Source organism: Amphiura filiformis, chromosome 7 (assembly GCF_039555335.1).
Source record: "Amphiura filiformis chromosome 7, Afil_fr2py, whole genome shotgun sequence".
Classification (NCBI taxonomy): Eukaryota; Metazoa; Echinodermata; class Ophiuroidea; order Amphilepidida; family Amphiuridae; genus Amphiura; species Amphiura filiformis.
In genome coordinates, this window is record NC_092634.1 from 29908039 (window position 1) to 29924164 (window position 16126).

Genomic DNA, 16126 nt, shown 5'->3' on the forward strand with positions numbered 1-16126 from the left:
ATAGCTAATAAAAATTGGTCAGCTCTCCCACCCTCTTTAACTCCATCTCTCTCCAGTTTCGATATCTCCTCCTCTTTATCCCCTCTTCTCCACAGTTCGTTCCGATCAACTTTTTTCCTGTCTAGAATACATAAAAGAAATATCTTATCTCTATATTTTAAATATGATTTCCATCCTTTTATCAATTATACTTCCTCCCTGATATTGTATTACTATAGATTACTAAAAGGATAACTGCTTAAGGTTACTGCCTCTTTTGAGGTTTTGAGCAAAAAAATGGGATGAATTTGCCACATTAAGTGTCAAATTTGGCCCAGAAATAATCATCGGAAAAATAAAAGTTATACCTCATCTTAAAGGTAAATGCTTATATATTATTATTTTCCCATTGTTATTTTTATAGCCTTAATCAGATTTTCACTGGAAGCCTAAGACTTGGGTCTCCGCTCTCACCACTCGCTATTTTATTTTTGGACCGTTGATATCATACCATACTTCACACCGATTTCTCTACCAAATTGTAGGCATAGGTCAAACATTCCACAATTACATTCATATAATTTACAACTTCTAGAAAACGTAAATTTTCAGTGCTCCACATTTGGTCATAAGCTTATTCATTAAAGTTCTTCTCTTTTCTTTCTTGGCCCATATTTTTTATTTTAAACTAGCTGCAATATATCACTGACTCCTACTTAAGCCATACAAAGTTTGTATGTCCAAACTACAGCAGTGATGAAAAATAGTAACATTTCTTGCCACCATTCTGCCAAATCACACACTTTTTCAAAAGCTTCCATTTCAATCATTTTTGTGATTCAGGTACCTGTTTTGCCATTATGTGTCAAATCAGTTCTAAGTTTACCATCTCAATTGTACTAACCATTTATATCCCAAGCAAAATGTATACATCCTTTATATTATATCCAAATCCAGGTTCAAGAACAGGTTAAATAGACCAAATCTCAAATGTCTCCAGTCATATAAAAAGCACATTGATTTCAAAATGGTGCCCAGAATTGACCTCAAGTATTTGACCCACACAAAAGCCTCATTTACAAGTCACACTATTGACAACTAGCCATGCATACAACAGTACAGTAATGAATTCTTTTGAAGGTTGGTGAAGAGCCTAATCTTTCAAGTCAAATCACTTCCCACAAATCAATGCAGTCAATACATGTGTGCTGATGTGTGACAAACTAACATGTATTATAATACACTGCTATTTAGATCAAGAGGTGTCAAAAGCAGGTGAATTGTGGGATGGTGTTCAATAATGCTGAAACAGGGCTGGTGTTATGTCATTGTCTGAATATATTGATTTTTATGGATTTTCTCTGCCTTGTGATAATACATATTGTGAATGAGAGGGATTTTTATGCTCAGCTGTCTTAGAAATATTTATGGCTGGGTCTGGCAATCCCAATTGCCCTCACCTTAGTCACCTAGCAACTGTAAACAACATATTATGTAGGGTAAAAATGAATATACTACAATCAATATCTGAAGTGTTGAATACATTTATGTACTTCATAAATATTCAAAAATGTAAAACATGGACAAGTTAGATGGAATTCAAGAGTATGTATCCTTAAGGTAGTACTACACCCCTTGATAAATCTGGGACTATTTTTGCATTTTTCTCAGAAAAATAATAACACACTGCAACAAAACTTATGTATCTTTACAGGGGCATGGAATGCAGTTACTACACTGGAATTTCAGTGACTCAAGACAAGCGGTACGTTATTTATGATAAAAGAGGTACCGCTAGAATGTACCTCATTTCTTAACATATATAATGAACCACTTGTCTTGAATCACTGAAATTTCAGTAAAGTAATTGGATTCCTTGCCCCTATAATATACATAGTTTTGGTTACCAGCGTGTAGTTATTTTGTGAGAAAAATGCAAAATTGGTCACAAAATTTGTCAGGGAGTGCAGTACCACCTTAATATTAAAGAAGTAAAGGGTAATGTCATATTCGTTACCCCCAAACAATGAGTCTGGGGAAGTAAAAACTTAAATGCGCCGAACCTATTATTTAAACGAATTTACTGCCGGGGACACATTATTTGGATGTAAAGGATAAAACCTTTATTTCTATTACTTTACCCCCAAAATAGTGCGATTTAAAGAGAAAATATAACTTTATTGCCCAAATATTTGAAGTTGCTTATATCAAGGTATTAAGGCAAGTGACAACGCGCAGCGCTTGAAAAGTGTACGTGTAACTTCGGGTATTGCTCTATGTAGAATATACATGCTTATCATTAAAATGCGTTCCATACGCATTTAGAGGATATTATTTCATTAACAATTACAGCTCTTATTTAATATAAACGAATGTCAATGCATAGCCTTTTTTCTGATACCATAAAGATATAAAGCATATTGTTCCAATATCCAGCTTTGATATTTAATATTTTATAACCATATGAGAATATCTCCTTTTCTTAGTGGATTTCCCTCATTTTTAATCAGTCTAATGCAACACCATTAACATTTTCAGTGAAGAAGTGCAACATGCGGAGTTTTTATGACCAGGAGAATATACCTTAAGTCATCCGTTTTGTTTTGATAAACATGGTTGGGTTTTTTAAGTATCTCAGATGTAATTTCGGCAACAAAACTCTATAATTAAACTCCAACATAACTACAATTGGATCAGGGAGATGTCTTTAGCATGGTGTTTTTTCTACTGAATCGGATCGCATTATTTATACGTCACGTGATGCCCAAATTCTGTATAGTTTTTCTTCTATCATCTGAAAGGGCACAATGTCATAATTATATTTACCAACAATGAAGAAAAATAATTCACCTCGAGGGCGGGTGTAAGAACTTTAACTTAACCATGAAAATTCTTGGGTTTTTTTTTTCAACTTCTGAAAATGTAAAATTTCAACGTGGCAATAGGGTATCAATCTGGCAATACTGACTCATTAAAATTGGGTGATTGTAAAACAATTGCTAGGGTTACTCAACTGTGAAGTCCTTTTTGGCAAAAAATCTACCACCTTTATGTGCGGTTTTGCAAAGTTTATACTTTTTCACGAGTGAAATCAGAGAAATTATGGTGTTTTTTAACCTAAAATCAACCAAGGGATGCTTATTTTTTTTTAAATATATATTTTTTCATTGGGCCCATCTCCCAGATGACGTGTCCAAGAGTTTATCAACATAGAAATAAATTGCTCTTAAACATTTCCTATGTGCACTTAGATCAGGTAACTTCAAACCAAGTGATTATCTTCTTCACACAATAATATAACAAACTGAAATGAAAGCCAAATCTCCTTGCTACAAATTTTAAGTTTCTAACAAAGGGTAGAAACAAAGATATCCATAATCAAGTCAGTTAAACCAAAACTCAATATTTGAAAAGAGGGTAAAAATCGGTGTAAATATTTCGATGGTTTATATTTTTTCACAGTGAAATAACCTTAGCTATTTCCAAAACGCCTTCAAATGTAGATTGACTTGTGCGACTTCTCTGCTTGTGAATATTGCACTGCGAAATTTAAAATCTTCTTTTGTATAATTTGATCAAAGTAATTTCAAAACTGATTTCCGATGATATAACAAACTGAAATGAAAACCGAAACGGCTTGCTGCAAATTGTAAGTTTCTAACAAAGGGTACAGACAAAGATATTGATAATGACGTCACTTAAAGGAGGATTTTGTGATTCTAGCATCCTCTTTGTATGACAGTTTTCAGTATCCACGAAAAGAGCTTATTCCCAAAATTTAAGTTGATTCCGATTTTGCGTTTGCGAGCTCCATAGGCCACTGTTGTAATTTCGGTATGGTATACCAGAAACGAAATTCAAATTTGACGATATTTTTGCTAAACGAATTTATCAGCAAGAAATATTTGGTACATAAACATTATGTAGCCAGAGGTTTCCAAGTGTATAAAAATCTCAACTTTTTTGGGAAAGAGGGGGGGGGGGTGAGTCAATGTCCTTTCAAGAGCTTAGGCAGGATAATAGGAAACCACGTGACCGAAACTAAAACCAAAACTGAATATTTGAAATGACCAAACGACACCATTAACAGTCCGGTCCGCGACGGAATGCGTTGGTGCTTAAGAATCTTTGAGATAGCTGTCACATTCAAATAAGACGTCTTCAAGTTGACTTAGTTGTTAAAAGTTCTTCTAACCCAAGCGAAAGTGGAGTAAGTAAAGTCACAGCGGCTAACACGAGGAAAGATACCACACTACTCGATGTCAATTGGTAAATCAAACCTGCAAGAGGAAGGTAATTGAAATATTTTCATCATCATCATCATCATCATCATCATCATCATCATCATCATCATCATCATCATCATCATCATCATCATCATCATCATCATCATCAACAACAACAACATCATCATCATCAACAACATCAACATAAGAAACTGTTCATTATTAATGCCGGGGCGAGTGAAATAAGGGGGCTAAGTGATTTTACAAACAGGGTGTTATGTCATTTTATTCTTCCTGATAGGTGGGTCATTTGAAATTTAATAATTACTCACTATACCAAGCATCTTCGAAGGTCTTGTGTATCAATCATACCTATTTATCTAATGATTTAATGGTTTATTTTCTTGAACATGTAGAGCTAATCACACCCCCACACAAACACCCCCCACACCACCCACATCACTCACCCCAACACCACATGAAGCCCCTCGCACTTTGTTAAAAATCATGTAAAAACAACCGTGTTGGCGATTTTAGCTAGACCCCCCCCCCCCCCCCCCCCCCTTCCCCGTATACCTCTGAAAGCCCCTCTGGGGCCCCTCAGGAAAAGATCCTGGACACGCTTCTCATCCTTCTTTGCATACACACAATCATTTTCCCTTTCATTTGTTCTTAATTTATCACGCTATGTATTTTACCTGTAAATATCCCGCTTATCACCGAGGAGTACCCAACGGATAAATGAAACAATGATAGCACATTATAGTACTGATCTTCATCTGCGACATATTTGGTAAGAATATAGATTTCTGTTCCAAGAGCACCTATCGCGATACCAAAGAAAATTGATGCCAAGCTCATTTCTACAATGCGCGTGAAAATAGTTGTTAATACTAAAGAAGCAGCTCCCAAAACAGATGACGAGATCATGATTTGTTTATACGTCAGTATATGATCCACAAATGGCCGTAAAATTCTGATAATCAGAACACCGATTCCCCCACAACTGGCTACAATTGACGCTTCCTGTCCTGATGCACCGTTTGCAATAGCAAACGTCACTATGTATATCATCCATCCATGTAACACATACCCATATACTAGCCCTGGAACTAAAACTCGTGTGAATAAAGGTATATTATGTCTCAACACTAGTATCTTCCAGAATTCTTGTTTTTTCTTCTCATCGGGGTTCAAGCCTCCTAACTGGGAACAATTGGATATTATCAATGGATTGTTTTCGTCTAGGTTGGTCTGTTGATGATCTGTTCCTGAGTGCAAAAGAGCACCAAGTGGAATCGAATGTAAACCTATTCCGCAGATCAAAATCAATGCACCTCGCCAACCGCAACTATCATAAAATATTTGTGTCAGCAACGGCATGGCTAAAATTCCAACAGCCGAAGTACAGCAGTAGATACTGACTGCTATTTTGTAATATTTATCAAAATATAACGGCACACTTCCTAGCATAACGTTGTCAAGAACCATTACAAAACCTGAAGGTAAAAAGGGAAATTAAAATTATAATCATCACCATTATCGTCATAATTATCATCATAATCATCGTCCTCATATCATCATAATTATCGACGTCGATATCCTCCTCATATCATCATAATCATCGACGTCGATATCCTCCTCATATCATCATAATCATCGACGTCGATATCCTCCTCATATCATCATAATCATCGACGTCGATATCCTCCTCATATCATCATAATCATCGACGTCGATATCCTCCTCATATCATCATAATCATCGACGTCGATATCCTCCTCATATCATCATAATCATCGACGTCGATATCCTCCTCATATCATCGTAATTATCGACGTCGATATCCTCCTCATATCATCGTAATCATCGACGTCGATATCCTCCTCATATCATCGTAATCATCGACGTCGATATCCTCCTCATATCATCATAATCTACTCATCGACGTCGATATCCTCCTCATATCATCATAATCATCGACGTCGATATCCTCCTCATATCATCATAATCATCGACGTCGATATCCTCCTCATATCATCGTAATCATCGACGTCGATATCCTCCTCGTATCATCATAGGCTAATCATCGACGTCGATATCCTCCTCATATCATCATAATCATCGACGTCGATATCCTCCTCATATCATCGTAATCATCGACGTCGATATCCTCCTCATATCATCATAATCATCGACGTCGATATCCTCCTCATATCATCATAATCATCGACGTCGATATCCTCCTCATATCATCGTAATCATCGACGTCGATATCCTCCTCATATCATCATAGGCTAATCATCGACGTCGATATCCTCCTCATATCATCATAATCATCGACGTCGATATCCTCCTCATATCATCATAATCATCGACGTCGATATCCTCCTCATATCATCGTAATCATCGACGTCGATATCCTCCTCATATCATCATAGGCTAATCATCGACGTCGATATCCTCCTCATATCATCATAATTATCGACGTCGATATCCTCCTCATATCATCATAATCATCGACGTCGATATCCTCCTCATATCATCATAATCATCGACGTCGATATCCTTCTCATATCATCATAATCATCGACGTCGATATCCTCCTCATATCATCATAATCATCGACGTCGATATCCTCCTCATATCATCCTGCAATTTTATTTTCGTCTGTGCCCCAAAGAATTATTTTGCCCACTCTGATCAAGAAAGCTGGCTACGCTCTTGGATATTTCCATGCAAGTTGTGCCATATCTCATCACATTTAGGTCTCAAAACTGAGTGAATAGAGTTTCATTCATAGATTTTGAAAGTTTTTACAACTTATTTTGTAAAAAAAATCGTCTTAGGCTAGTAGGCCCCCTATATGCTAAATCACCGATGATTTAATGAATAAATGTTTTGGAAACAAATAATAAAACGTGATACCATGTATACATACCTGTCAGAAATGTACCAATGAAAAAAACGTATCCATTATTTGAAAATGCACAAATGACCAAACCAACGTTCAGTAGGATACCACAGGATATAGCTACTGCTCGAGGACCAAATGTGTTTGCTAGAACGTCTGTTAACAAACCTGTAATAATAATAACAACAACAACAACAACAACAACAACAACAACAACAACAACAATAACAATAATAATAATAATAATAATAATAATAATAATAATAATAATAATAGTGTTATACTTGATGAATCATTTTTCTTATGAATAATGTACTAGGGTAGCTGCAGGTAATATGGGACAGCAGGTAATATGGGACACCTGTTTTCATTTTAACAAAAAGTAGCTTAGAGAAGGTACACACTTTAAGTTGATTTGTTAAGTGTTTAGAGACATCAATTGTGCTTCTAGAAATGCAGTTTTGGAGTCTGTGTATCAAACTCTTGGAAATCAATGCCAAAAGAGTGAAATTGCCCAAAAATTTACGTCGTTTTTTGGCCTGATATAAAATCAATGACGCCACATTTTATGATTGTGTATCCAAATACTCTGGTACTGAGGGTGCATTTGTCACTTTTTATGATCTTTAGGTGATGGGTTAAGCTTATCAGCAGGTAAAATTCCACTGAAAAGTGGCACTTTCCTTTTATAAATGATTATTTTCTCTGATTTTCAACTGAATGGGTGCAGGTAATATGGGACACATAGGAAATTGTGTGCATTGTCAATGCGAAAAGCAAACTATTTAGATTTTCTTGTTGAAATTTGCATTTAACATTCAAAATCATGTAACAAAAATGTTTTTAGAACAAAAGAGTGATTTTCTGAACATTTTGATTTTCACCATAGAGATAACACAGTGTCCCATATTACCTGCACATGCAGGTAATATGGGACACTTGACGATGACGTCATTTTGACGTCATAGCGTCCAAACAAACATAAAAACAAGATAACATTGCCTGTTTTATTAATCTTAAAGGACAGGTTGTTCATCATAACAATCTCTTTTGGGCATATCTTCTTTTATGCACATAAGCTAAACGTCCTTAATGGTCCCATCCCAGCAAACACAAAACGTTTCCAAAACGTTTTGAATTGGTTTTTATTTGGTTTTGGTTTTTAAAACGTTAAATACACGTTTCCAAAACGTTTTGATAAACATCGAGTTATCTGATGGCAGAATAGTTCGACCAAAACGTTATAAAAACGTTCTAATAACGTAGACCCATTGTAGACAAAATACTCACGAAAAAAGCAATTCAAATCACAATGTTCATAGATCGTTCCATTCGACTGGGGTTCCAATATATAACCAATTAGCTGGATATTAAATAATTATTTAATATTTATTATAATAAGTAGGCTATCGAATCAACAAGAGACTTGCATTTTATTTTTCTGTAATTTATTTAGGCCTACTGTACGTTATTTGCATGAATGATGACAGATATGAATAAAAAACGTAAGCAAATTAAAGTAAAAAGTACCGGTAAATTTACATTGCTTTATTTTATATATCAACTTTCAAAAGATGTAACCATGGTAACGCACGGTCTCGATTTCGTAAAATAATGAACCGGCGGTTAGTCTCGAGTCCCAGACGGCTTGTGCTCCTCGTTACTCAAGGAGCACAAGCCGGCTGGGACTAAGACTACCCACCGGTTAGTGCGGTTTGTGTGTTTCGAAATACTAGTAACAAATTGTAACCGTTTTGACCATGCATCAACGGATATATCAGTGATTCTCAATTGCTGACTGTTTACGGTGGAATTTAATAGGCCTAGCTAACCTTTAATCATGTTTATAGATCAAAAGATAAACGTGTATAGGCCTTTGATTTTGTAGACAAGTTGCAGCTATGTTTTGGGCGAAACATTTGCGTTTTCAATGGAATTACTGACATATGATTTTAGTCTGCACTGATGGCGAGCAATGGTGACTACTACACAGTACTATTATATAGTACGTAGTATCCTTGATCTCAGTAACCTTATACTTGACTAGCCTATACGTGGTTACTGCTCAACTACTATATATTAGCTGTTCAAATTTGATTCTGGTGTGGAGAAAGCGATACAATTCTACATGTATTTTTGTTGTATTTAATGATAAGTGTTCCGGCTCCAAGAGTAAAGTATAACAGCATTAGGTCTACTCATTTAGGTAAGTTTTCATTTTCAGTTTTAATTGAGGCCCTTTTATTTCTTAATTCTGTAAATTTTAATAGCATGACATGGTATAAATGTGCCATTTGTTTCTGATTATAATCATATATAATATTCACGCTAGTTGCCCATTGCAAGTCTCTTGTTGGTTTATATACTGCGCCAAAAAGTATCCTTACACTTGGAAGAAAAATAGATAGCGCATCTATTAAATAAATAAATTTACCCAAATATGGTTTAGTTTTAATTCACATGTTCAGTTCAGTTCAGTGAGTTGTAGAATTGATTTTTTCCAAGTGTAAGGATACTTTTATAATTTTAGCGCAGAATACATTTACATTAATGTATTTTAATATCACATTTAATATCCTAGCTAAGGTTGGCTTTCATATTTTGGTTATCCGAATCATGCTTCCAGCTGCCGGCAAGAATAATCGATGCAACAGGACTGGACTGGGACGCTGAACATGTCTTAATGTCGAAGACATTGGGGACATGGAGTTATACATTATCTCATGGTGTACATCTTTCACTTTCATGGTTAATGTATTTCTTCATGGTTTCATGTCTTATATACTACACAAGAGATCGAAGTGTTAACGTCATAACCATGATAACTTGGACTACCAAAGTGATGCGGTTTATTAGCATTTGGAAAACGGTCTGATAACGTTTTCAAAACGTGTCATGCAAACGTTATTGAAACGTATTTAGAACTACGTTTTAAAAACGCAATATTGAAACGGTTTTTAAACAAAAGTGAAACGTAATATTAACGTGAAAAAAACGTAATCAAAACGTTTTATGCAAACGTTATTGAAACGTATTCAAAACTCCACACATTTACGTTTTTAAAACGCAATATTGAAACGTTTCTTAAACCAAAGTGAAACGATTTTTTAACGTTTTAAAAACGTATTTTGGCTAGCTGGGATATTACCTGCAGGTACCCTATAATATCATTTTCTCTTCTTTCCAATAGCTGAAATATTATATCAACCCTAGAACTACCCACCCCCACTAAGATTTTTTATCCGTCACAAAAAAATGTATGTGTTTACGCCCAAACGACCTAAACGAATCGTAGATCCATCCTTTGCGTCCATTTAGTGATAACATTTTTACCCCCCCCCCCCCAGCACTTTACACGGGGGTATGACCGGCCATCAAAAATTAAATGTAAAATCCATGATTTTCATTTCGCTCTTGTAAAATTATTTCAAGAGCTACTGACGTTTTAACTTGTGAGTTAGGTTGAAATTTCCCAAATTTGCATGGGCGCGCTCACATTATGACGTCATAACGATAGTATGTGGGGAATGTTTTTGCTTATTTTGGTATCACTTGATAGAGAAAACCCATACCTATACATTGGAACCAAATATAACGGTATAAGACGTTTATAATTGAAATATTAATTAATGGGTTGCAACAACATGGCTCAGTAGTTCTAGGGTTAAAGTACTACAGCCTGTCTCAAAAAAAAAATTGTGCAAGTGAAAAGCGCCCTCTATGGCAATTAGAAAATACCGTTGTGACATATTGCTTACATCAACGTCAGTGGCATATTTTACACTTTCGTTGTTAACTAAACATATCTCGAGATTAAAACAAGCAAATTGAACAAAACAAACGGCATTTGAGAGCTAAGACTGCGCCCTTGACGTTGATGTAAGCATCACGTCACAACGGTATTTTCTAATTGCCATAGAGAGCGCTTTTCACTTGCACAATTTTTTAGATAGGCTGTATAATAGTCCTTTTCGGTTTTTAATAGTCGTGGTTCTGACGTACATTTCCCCCGTAAAATATATCCTGTAACATTTCAATTGTATTTTTGAAGTAAAAAAGCATGTTACCATTGCTAGCGTGTTTAAATTTTACCTCGCCTGTAAAAGGAACTGCCTTACAAAAAGCAAACAAAAAGCGCACCGGCAAGGAGACACTGGCGAAATTATGGGGCTCGAAGCGGACAGGACACAAAGCCTGGTAGCTAATTTCAAATAGGTTTTCATTTGGATGGATAAGTATTGTTTTCACGCGCTTCACATGGCCTATTCTATCATGGACCGAGCTACATTAGGTTACACATGCCTTAAAGAATATGTACAATTTGCGTAGCCAGATTTTTAAAACAGGGGGACTGGGAACTCAAACTTGTGAATGTACGGCTACCGGCAATAAGTGGGGACCACGGGTCTTGTTTCCTCCGATTGCTTAAAAAATATCTGACGGAAACAATAATTTCTTGCCGAATTGTTAACCCAATGTTTGTTTCGACAGCTGGGATGCTCATGAATATAAAGAGTGGATTTGTGGATGAGTGGGGTAGACATGGTAGAGGCCCAGTGGTATCACGGAAAAGTAATTAAAAAGATCTACCAATCGCTTGTGCAGGTTTTGCTAATAATAGCTGATTCCTGTTTTGAAAAACAGTTTATAAAATGAATAATCACTGATTCTGTCCAAATACTGACAAGAGGCGCGTTGTTTGTAACAGTTGTTTAAAAAGTAATTCTTACCAATAGTGTACCCACACGCCGACATAGATGCAACACAGAATCCAATAACCCAAGTCTGAATAGCCAACTGTTCTGTTATATATGGCAGTAAAACACCAAAGCTCTCGATACACCCGATGGTAAAACATGAAGTATATGCAACTGCAACCAAAACCAGCCATGATTTTTTGCCGTTCCGATCCCCTTGGCTCATCTCGACTCTTTAATTCTTGTAATCCCGTACTTGATATGACAACATGTAGGTTGAAACTCTATAAAGGCAAATCCAATCTCGATGATCTAACCAAGTTATTGATGGGTACATGATTGCAGCAATAGATATGATACATGCCGGCTTTTTATGCCATTAACATATTTTGTGTCTGCTCTCACACAGGCTGTCCTGCCCTCGATGTTGGAAAAGGTTAGGAAACACCCCAGCTGTTGGCAGCCAGTGAGTTTTACTGAAGGTATCAAATCTGATTTGTGTATAGCTAGGGTTGGGCGAATCTTTACATTTTTTTGGAAAAATGGTTTAAAATTAAGGAAATGAGCAAAATTTGAGGCGTAAAAACTACTATGAAAAAAGAAGAAAATTACCAAAATACACACCTAACTCATTCTAGGTAGGGTTAATCATATAAAAAAAGGTCTGAATTGGGTTTCTTGACACCCCAAACCCATATAGACATATTGAAAGTGGTATCTACCTAAATGGTGTGTGTTGAGTAGGCAAAATACGCCATTTTGGCGGCCATTTTGATTTTTTGTAATTTAGCGACGTCAGACATCGTTGAATGTAAAAATAATTGTCATTTTTGGATTCTACATCAAATTTCTACACGGGAAGCACGGTGGCCTAATGGTTAGAGCGCGAGCTGCATAATCGAAAGGTTGCGGGTTCGAGTCCCACCACGACCAGTGTGTTGCATCCTTAAGCAAGACGGCTTAATTCCCAATTGCTTCACTCCACCCAGGTGAAAATTGGGGAGCTGCTGGGGGTAATCACAATCTAAGTCGCTGAGAGTACCTGCGCATCAGTTGCGGACTTGTGGAAGCGGAAATGATTCTGATATATCCTAATGGCAGCGGAATAATTGTTGAAGTGTGCTGGTCATACTGCAGTTACTGTCCGTTTTCCTATACACAATACACAGTGCTCTCACCATTGACGCGTGACCTCTACAAATGATGTACGTTGGAAGAATGGACACTTGCCTAGTTAACATCACTGTGTGAAAAATAACCAGCCAATATTTAATTTATTCTCTCAAACTTCTAGCAAATGTCTTTCTCTAACATGACCTAAAATTACAGCTAGGTTAGATGTTCAGAAATGGTCGCACTTTTGTAAAATATGAGTGAGAGCAAAGCATAGCTAGCTCATAGCTAGCCAACTCCCCGTGTTAATTGAATGGAGATTTGACCGAAAATATTGAGCTATATTGGTAACAGACCGCTCCGTTCTGAAGGATGCCACAAAAAAACGGTACAAGCTACATTTAAACTATTCTAAATAGGTTCTAGAAAATATAGTTTTGTAACATATCCTAAATTTTAGCTAATTTAGATGTTTGGAGAGGGTCGCACTTTTTGTGTTTTAGGAAGGATATGTAAACGACAGATAACACCAAAATATGAAGAAATTATTTCCAAACCGTGTTAAGTCAACAATCATTATGTTGCTCATTTTGAAGAATGCTGGTTAACAAAAAGCAGGTCTTTGTCTCATTTCGTGAACAAAGCTACACATACCATTGTTTCCTTTCGTTTCCTTTATAATCGGTTACCCAACTGAAGCTATAATACCAGCTTTATTGCGATGTCGCACATTGAAAACAGACACTTGTGCACAACCAGAGAAGATCTGATTTAATCAGTTGAGCTGCTTCAATGAGTGTTATCTTGGTTTAATAGCTTTTAATTGGGTTTAAGTCCTGCAAAGGTCGAGATGAATTCTACTGTAGACATGACTGCATCATGTACTTCGGTGTAGCGCACGTTAAATCACCGACATTTATTTAGCATGGAAACAACAAAAATATTATGGTGATTTGCCCAACCCTAGTATAACCTACATGTATCCCATTTTAATTGAAGTAATAAACAGATACACATGTAAAACTATAGCAGTATTTAGAGTTACAGGATTACTAAGCCCTCAAAATAATAAATGACAAGCTTCTATGACATGCAAGAATTTGTGACATAGAAATCCAAAATATTGGCCATGTACGAAAAATAGGCTTAAAAGTGTCCAAACATATGATTTTCACCACATTTTAGGGTATGAATGGAACTCAATGTTCTAACCCATATATAATATAAAGTTTGAATTCAATATCACTTGTATTTGTAATACATGTGTAAGAGCAAAATGTTAAAATACGTGCAACGGATGGATGACTTAAGATTAGTCTAAGCCATTGGGCACTTATTTGCCGCGTTTAAGTGCACCGGAAAAATGCGTGCTTGCCATAGGCTTCAATATAAAAAGTCCAAGTTTTGAAATATTTCCTCATTATATCAAGAGCTACAGTATCTCAAGAACCACAGAACCAATTATATAGGCTTCTTTGTATTCATTTTAATGCAATTTTCATGCTGATTCTAAATATCGTCTTGAGAATTTACAATTCTGAAATTATTTAATTAAAAAAAAACGCGTTGAGAGAGTTAGGAAATAGAGTAAGCCCGATTTTTCATAATTATATTCAGTCATTACTTATTACACTATTGGTTTGTTTTCAGCATAAATTATTTTACAAATAGAATAAATTAGGACTGAACTAGAATGCAAGCAGTGTAATAAAACTTGTTACGTCGTATTAATAGATTAACCAGCAACGTGCATATTTTTTGTTTTGTTCTTCATTTGAATTATAATAAATTAGTTATTACCACACAGCAGTTGTTTCCACCTGTTCTTAATGTACCACTTCGCACTATGCACGGAATCAACTATACTATTAAAATAGTATTACTTGGTATAGGCATTACAAAACTAAGCACACAGACACAAGCTAAAACTAGAGCTGTGGCTCAAGAGCCACGGATATCAGGCGGTGACTTCTGACCTCATTAGACCTTTAATCTCATGTTGACCTTTTCATGCTCCTCTTCATTTTAACATGTGACCTCAAATTGACCTCATGTTGACATTTTATGTTCCCCTCATATCAAGGATGCTTTGTACCAAGTTTAAACTCAAACGGGCCCATTGTAACATTTGACCTCATTTGACCTTTGACCTCGGGTGACCCCCCGGCTACGGACCTAATTACGGTGACAAGTAAGGATGGTGAAGTCGATATACTTTGTTGGTTTAAAGGTAGAGCTTGTCTAACTTATCATCAGCAATAATTATGTATACCCCGGGATGGTGAATTATAGGGGCGGCTAGGTCAAAAGGGGGGCAATCATTTTTTGGTAGTTCGGTAGTTAATTTACAATATTTTTCCCATAATCATGGTGAAAATGGCTTTATTTGGATAATGTGCGTATTTATTTTTTTTAATGGTATTTTACACTATTTTGGTGCATGATCGGGGTGAATTTTGGTGGAAATGGGCTGCTCACCCGTTTTCTTTTCCTTTGCCTTCCCGATCTTCTTTCATTCTTGTCACATGGGTACTGTTCTCTTTATTTCTTTGTCAGGGATGGCTTTGCCACCCGGACCCCGTTGGGCTACGCCACTTGTGTGTAGTTTCCATGCATCAGATTGATATTAGGTGCAAGTTTCTGTAACAAGTGAACATTGGCTGGCATATTAAGCCCAGGGGAGGCACTCCCTATCTGAAATGGCAGGGACGTGCCTCGGCCATGTTAAAAGTCATGAAAGTAGGGGGCTTTCAGGTCAAATGTACAATTACAAAAATATGGGGCCATTCAGTACACAACCTGAATAAAAATGGGGCCATTCGGGGTAACAAACTGTAAAATTGGTGTCATTGGGTACAAGATTGCCAAAAAGGTGTCATTGAGTACACATAAAGTGCCAAAACTGCGAAAAAGAAACTTGGCCACCTTGTAAACTTAATTAACAATTGGAAGCAACTGGATGATTGAATTTGAAAAATCCCATGATATATTGAGGAGAACATAAATACCACCTAACTTTGGGAATAAAAGGGGGATCATTAGTGTAGCATGAAATAGAAAAAGGGGGTCATTGATACCTGATTTAAAAATTTAAAAAATTGGGTATAAGGTAGGACACTAACACAAAGAAGGGGGTCATTGGGTACAAGTCGGTTTGAAATAGGGGGTCTATCCCGAGGCACATTTATTTCAATCAA

General features: G+C 36.3%; 1 protein-coding gene across 1 annotated transcript; it reads right to left on the reverse strand.

Moving 5' to 3' along the window:
- Positions 1-4140: 4140 nt before the first annotated feature.
- LOC140157781 (monocarboxylate transporter 6-like) lies at positions 4141-12042 on the reverse strand. The gene is made up of 4 exons (XM_072181029.1): positions 11850-12042; positions 7228-7287; positions 4904-5704; positions 4141-4259 (listed from the first exon to the last, which is right to left on the reverse strand). Exons 1-4 carry the CDS (start codon positions 12040-12042, stop codon positions 4141-4143), a joined length of 1173 nt encoding a protein of 390 aa, XP_072037130.1.
- Between the last annotated feature and the right edge of the window lie 4084 nt (positions 12043-16126).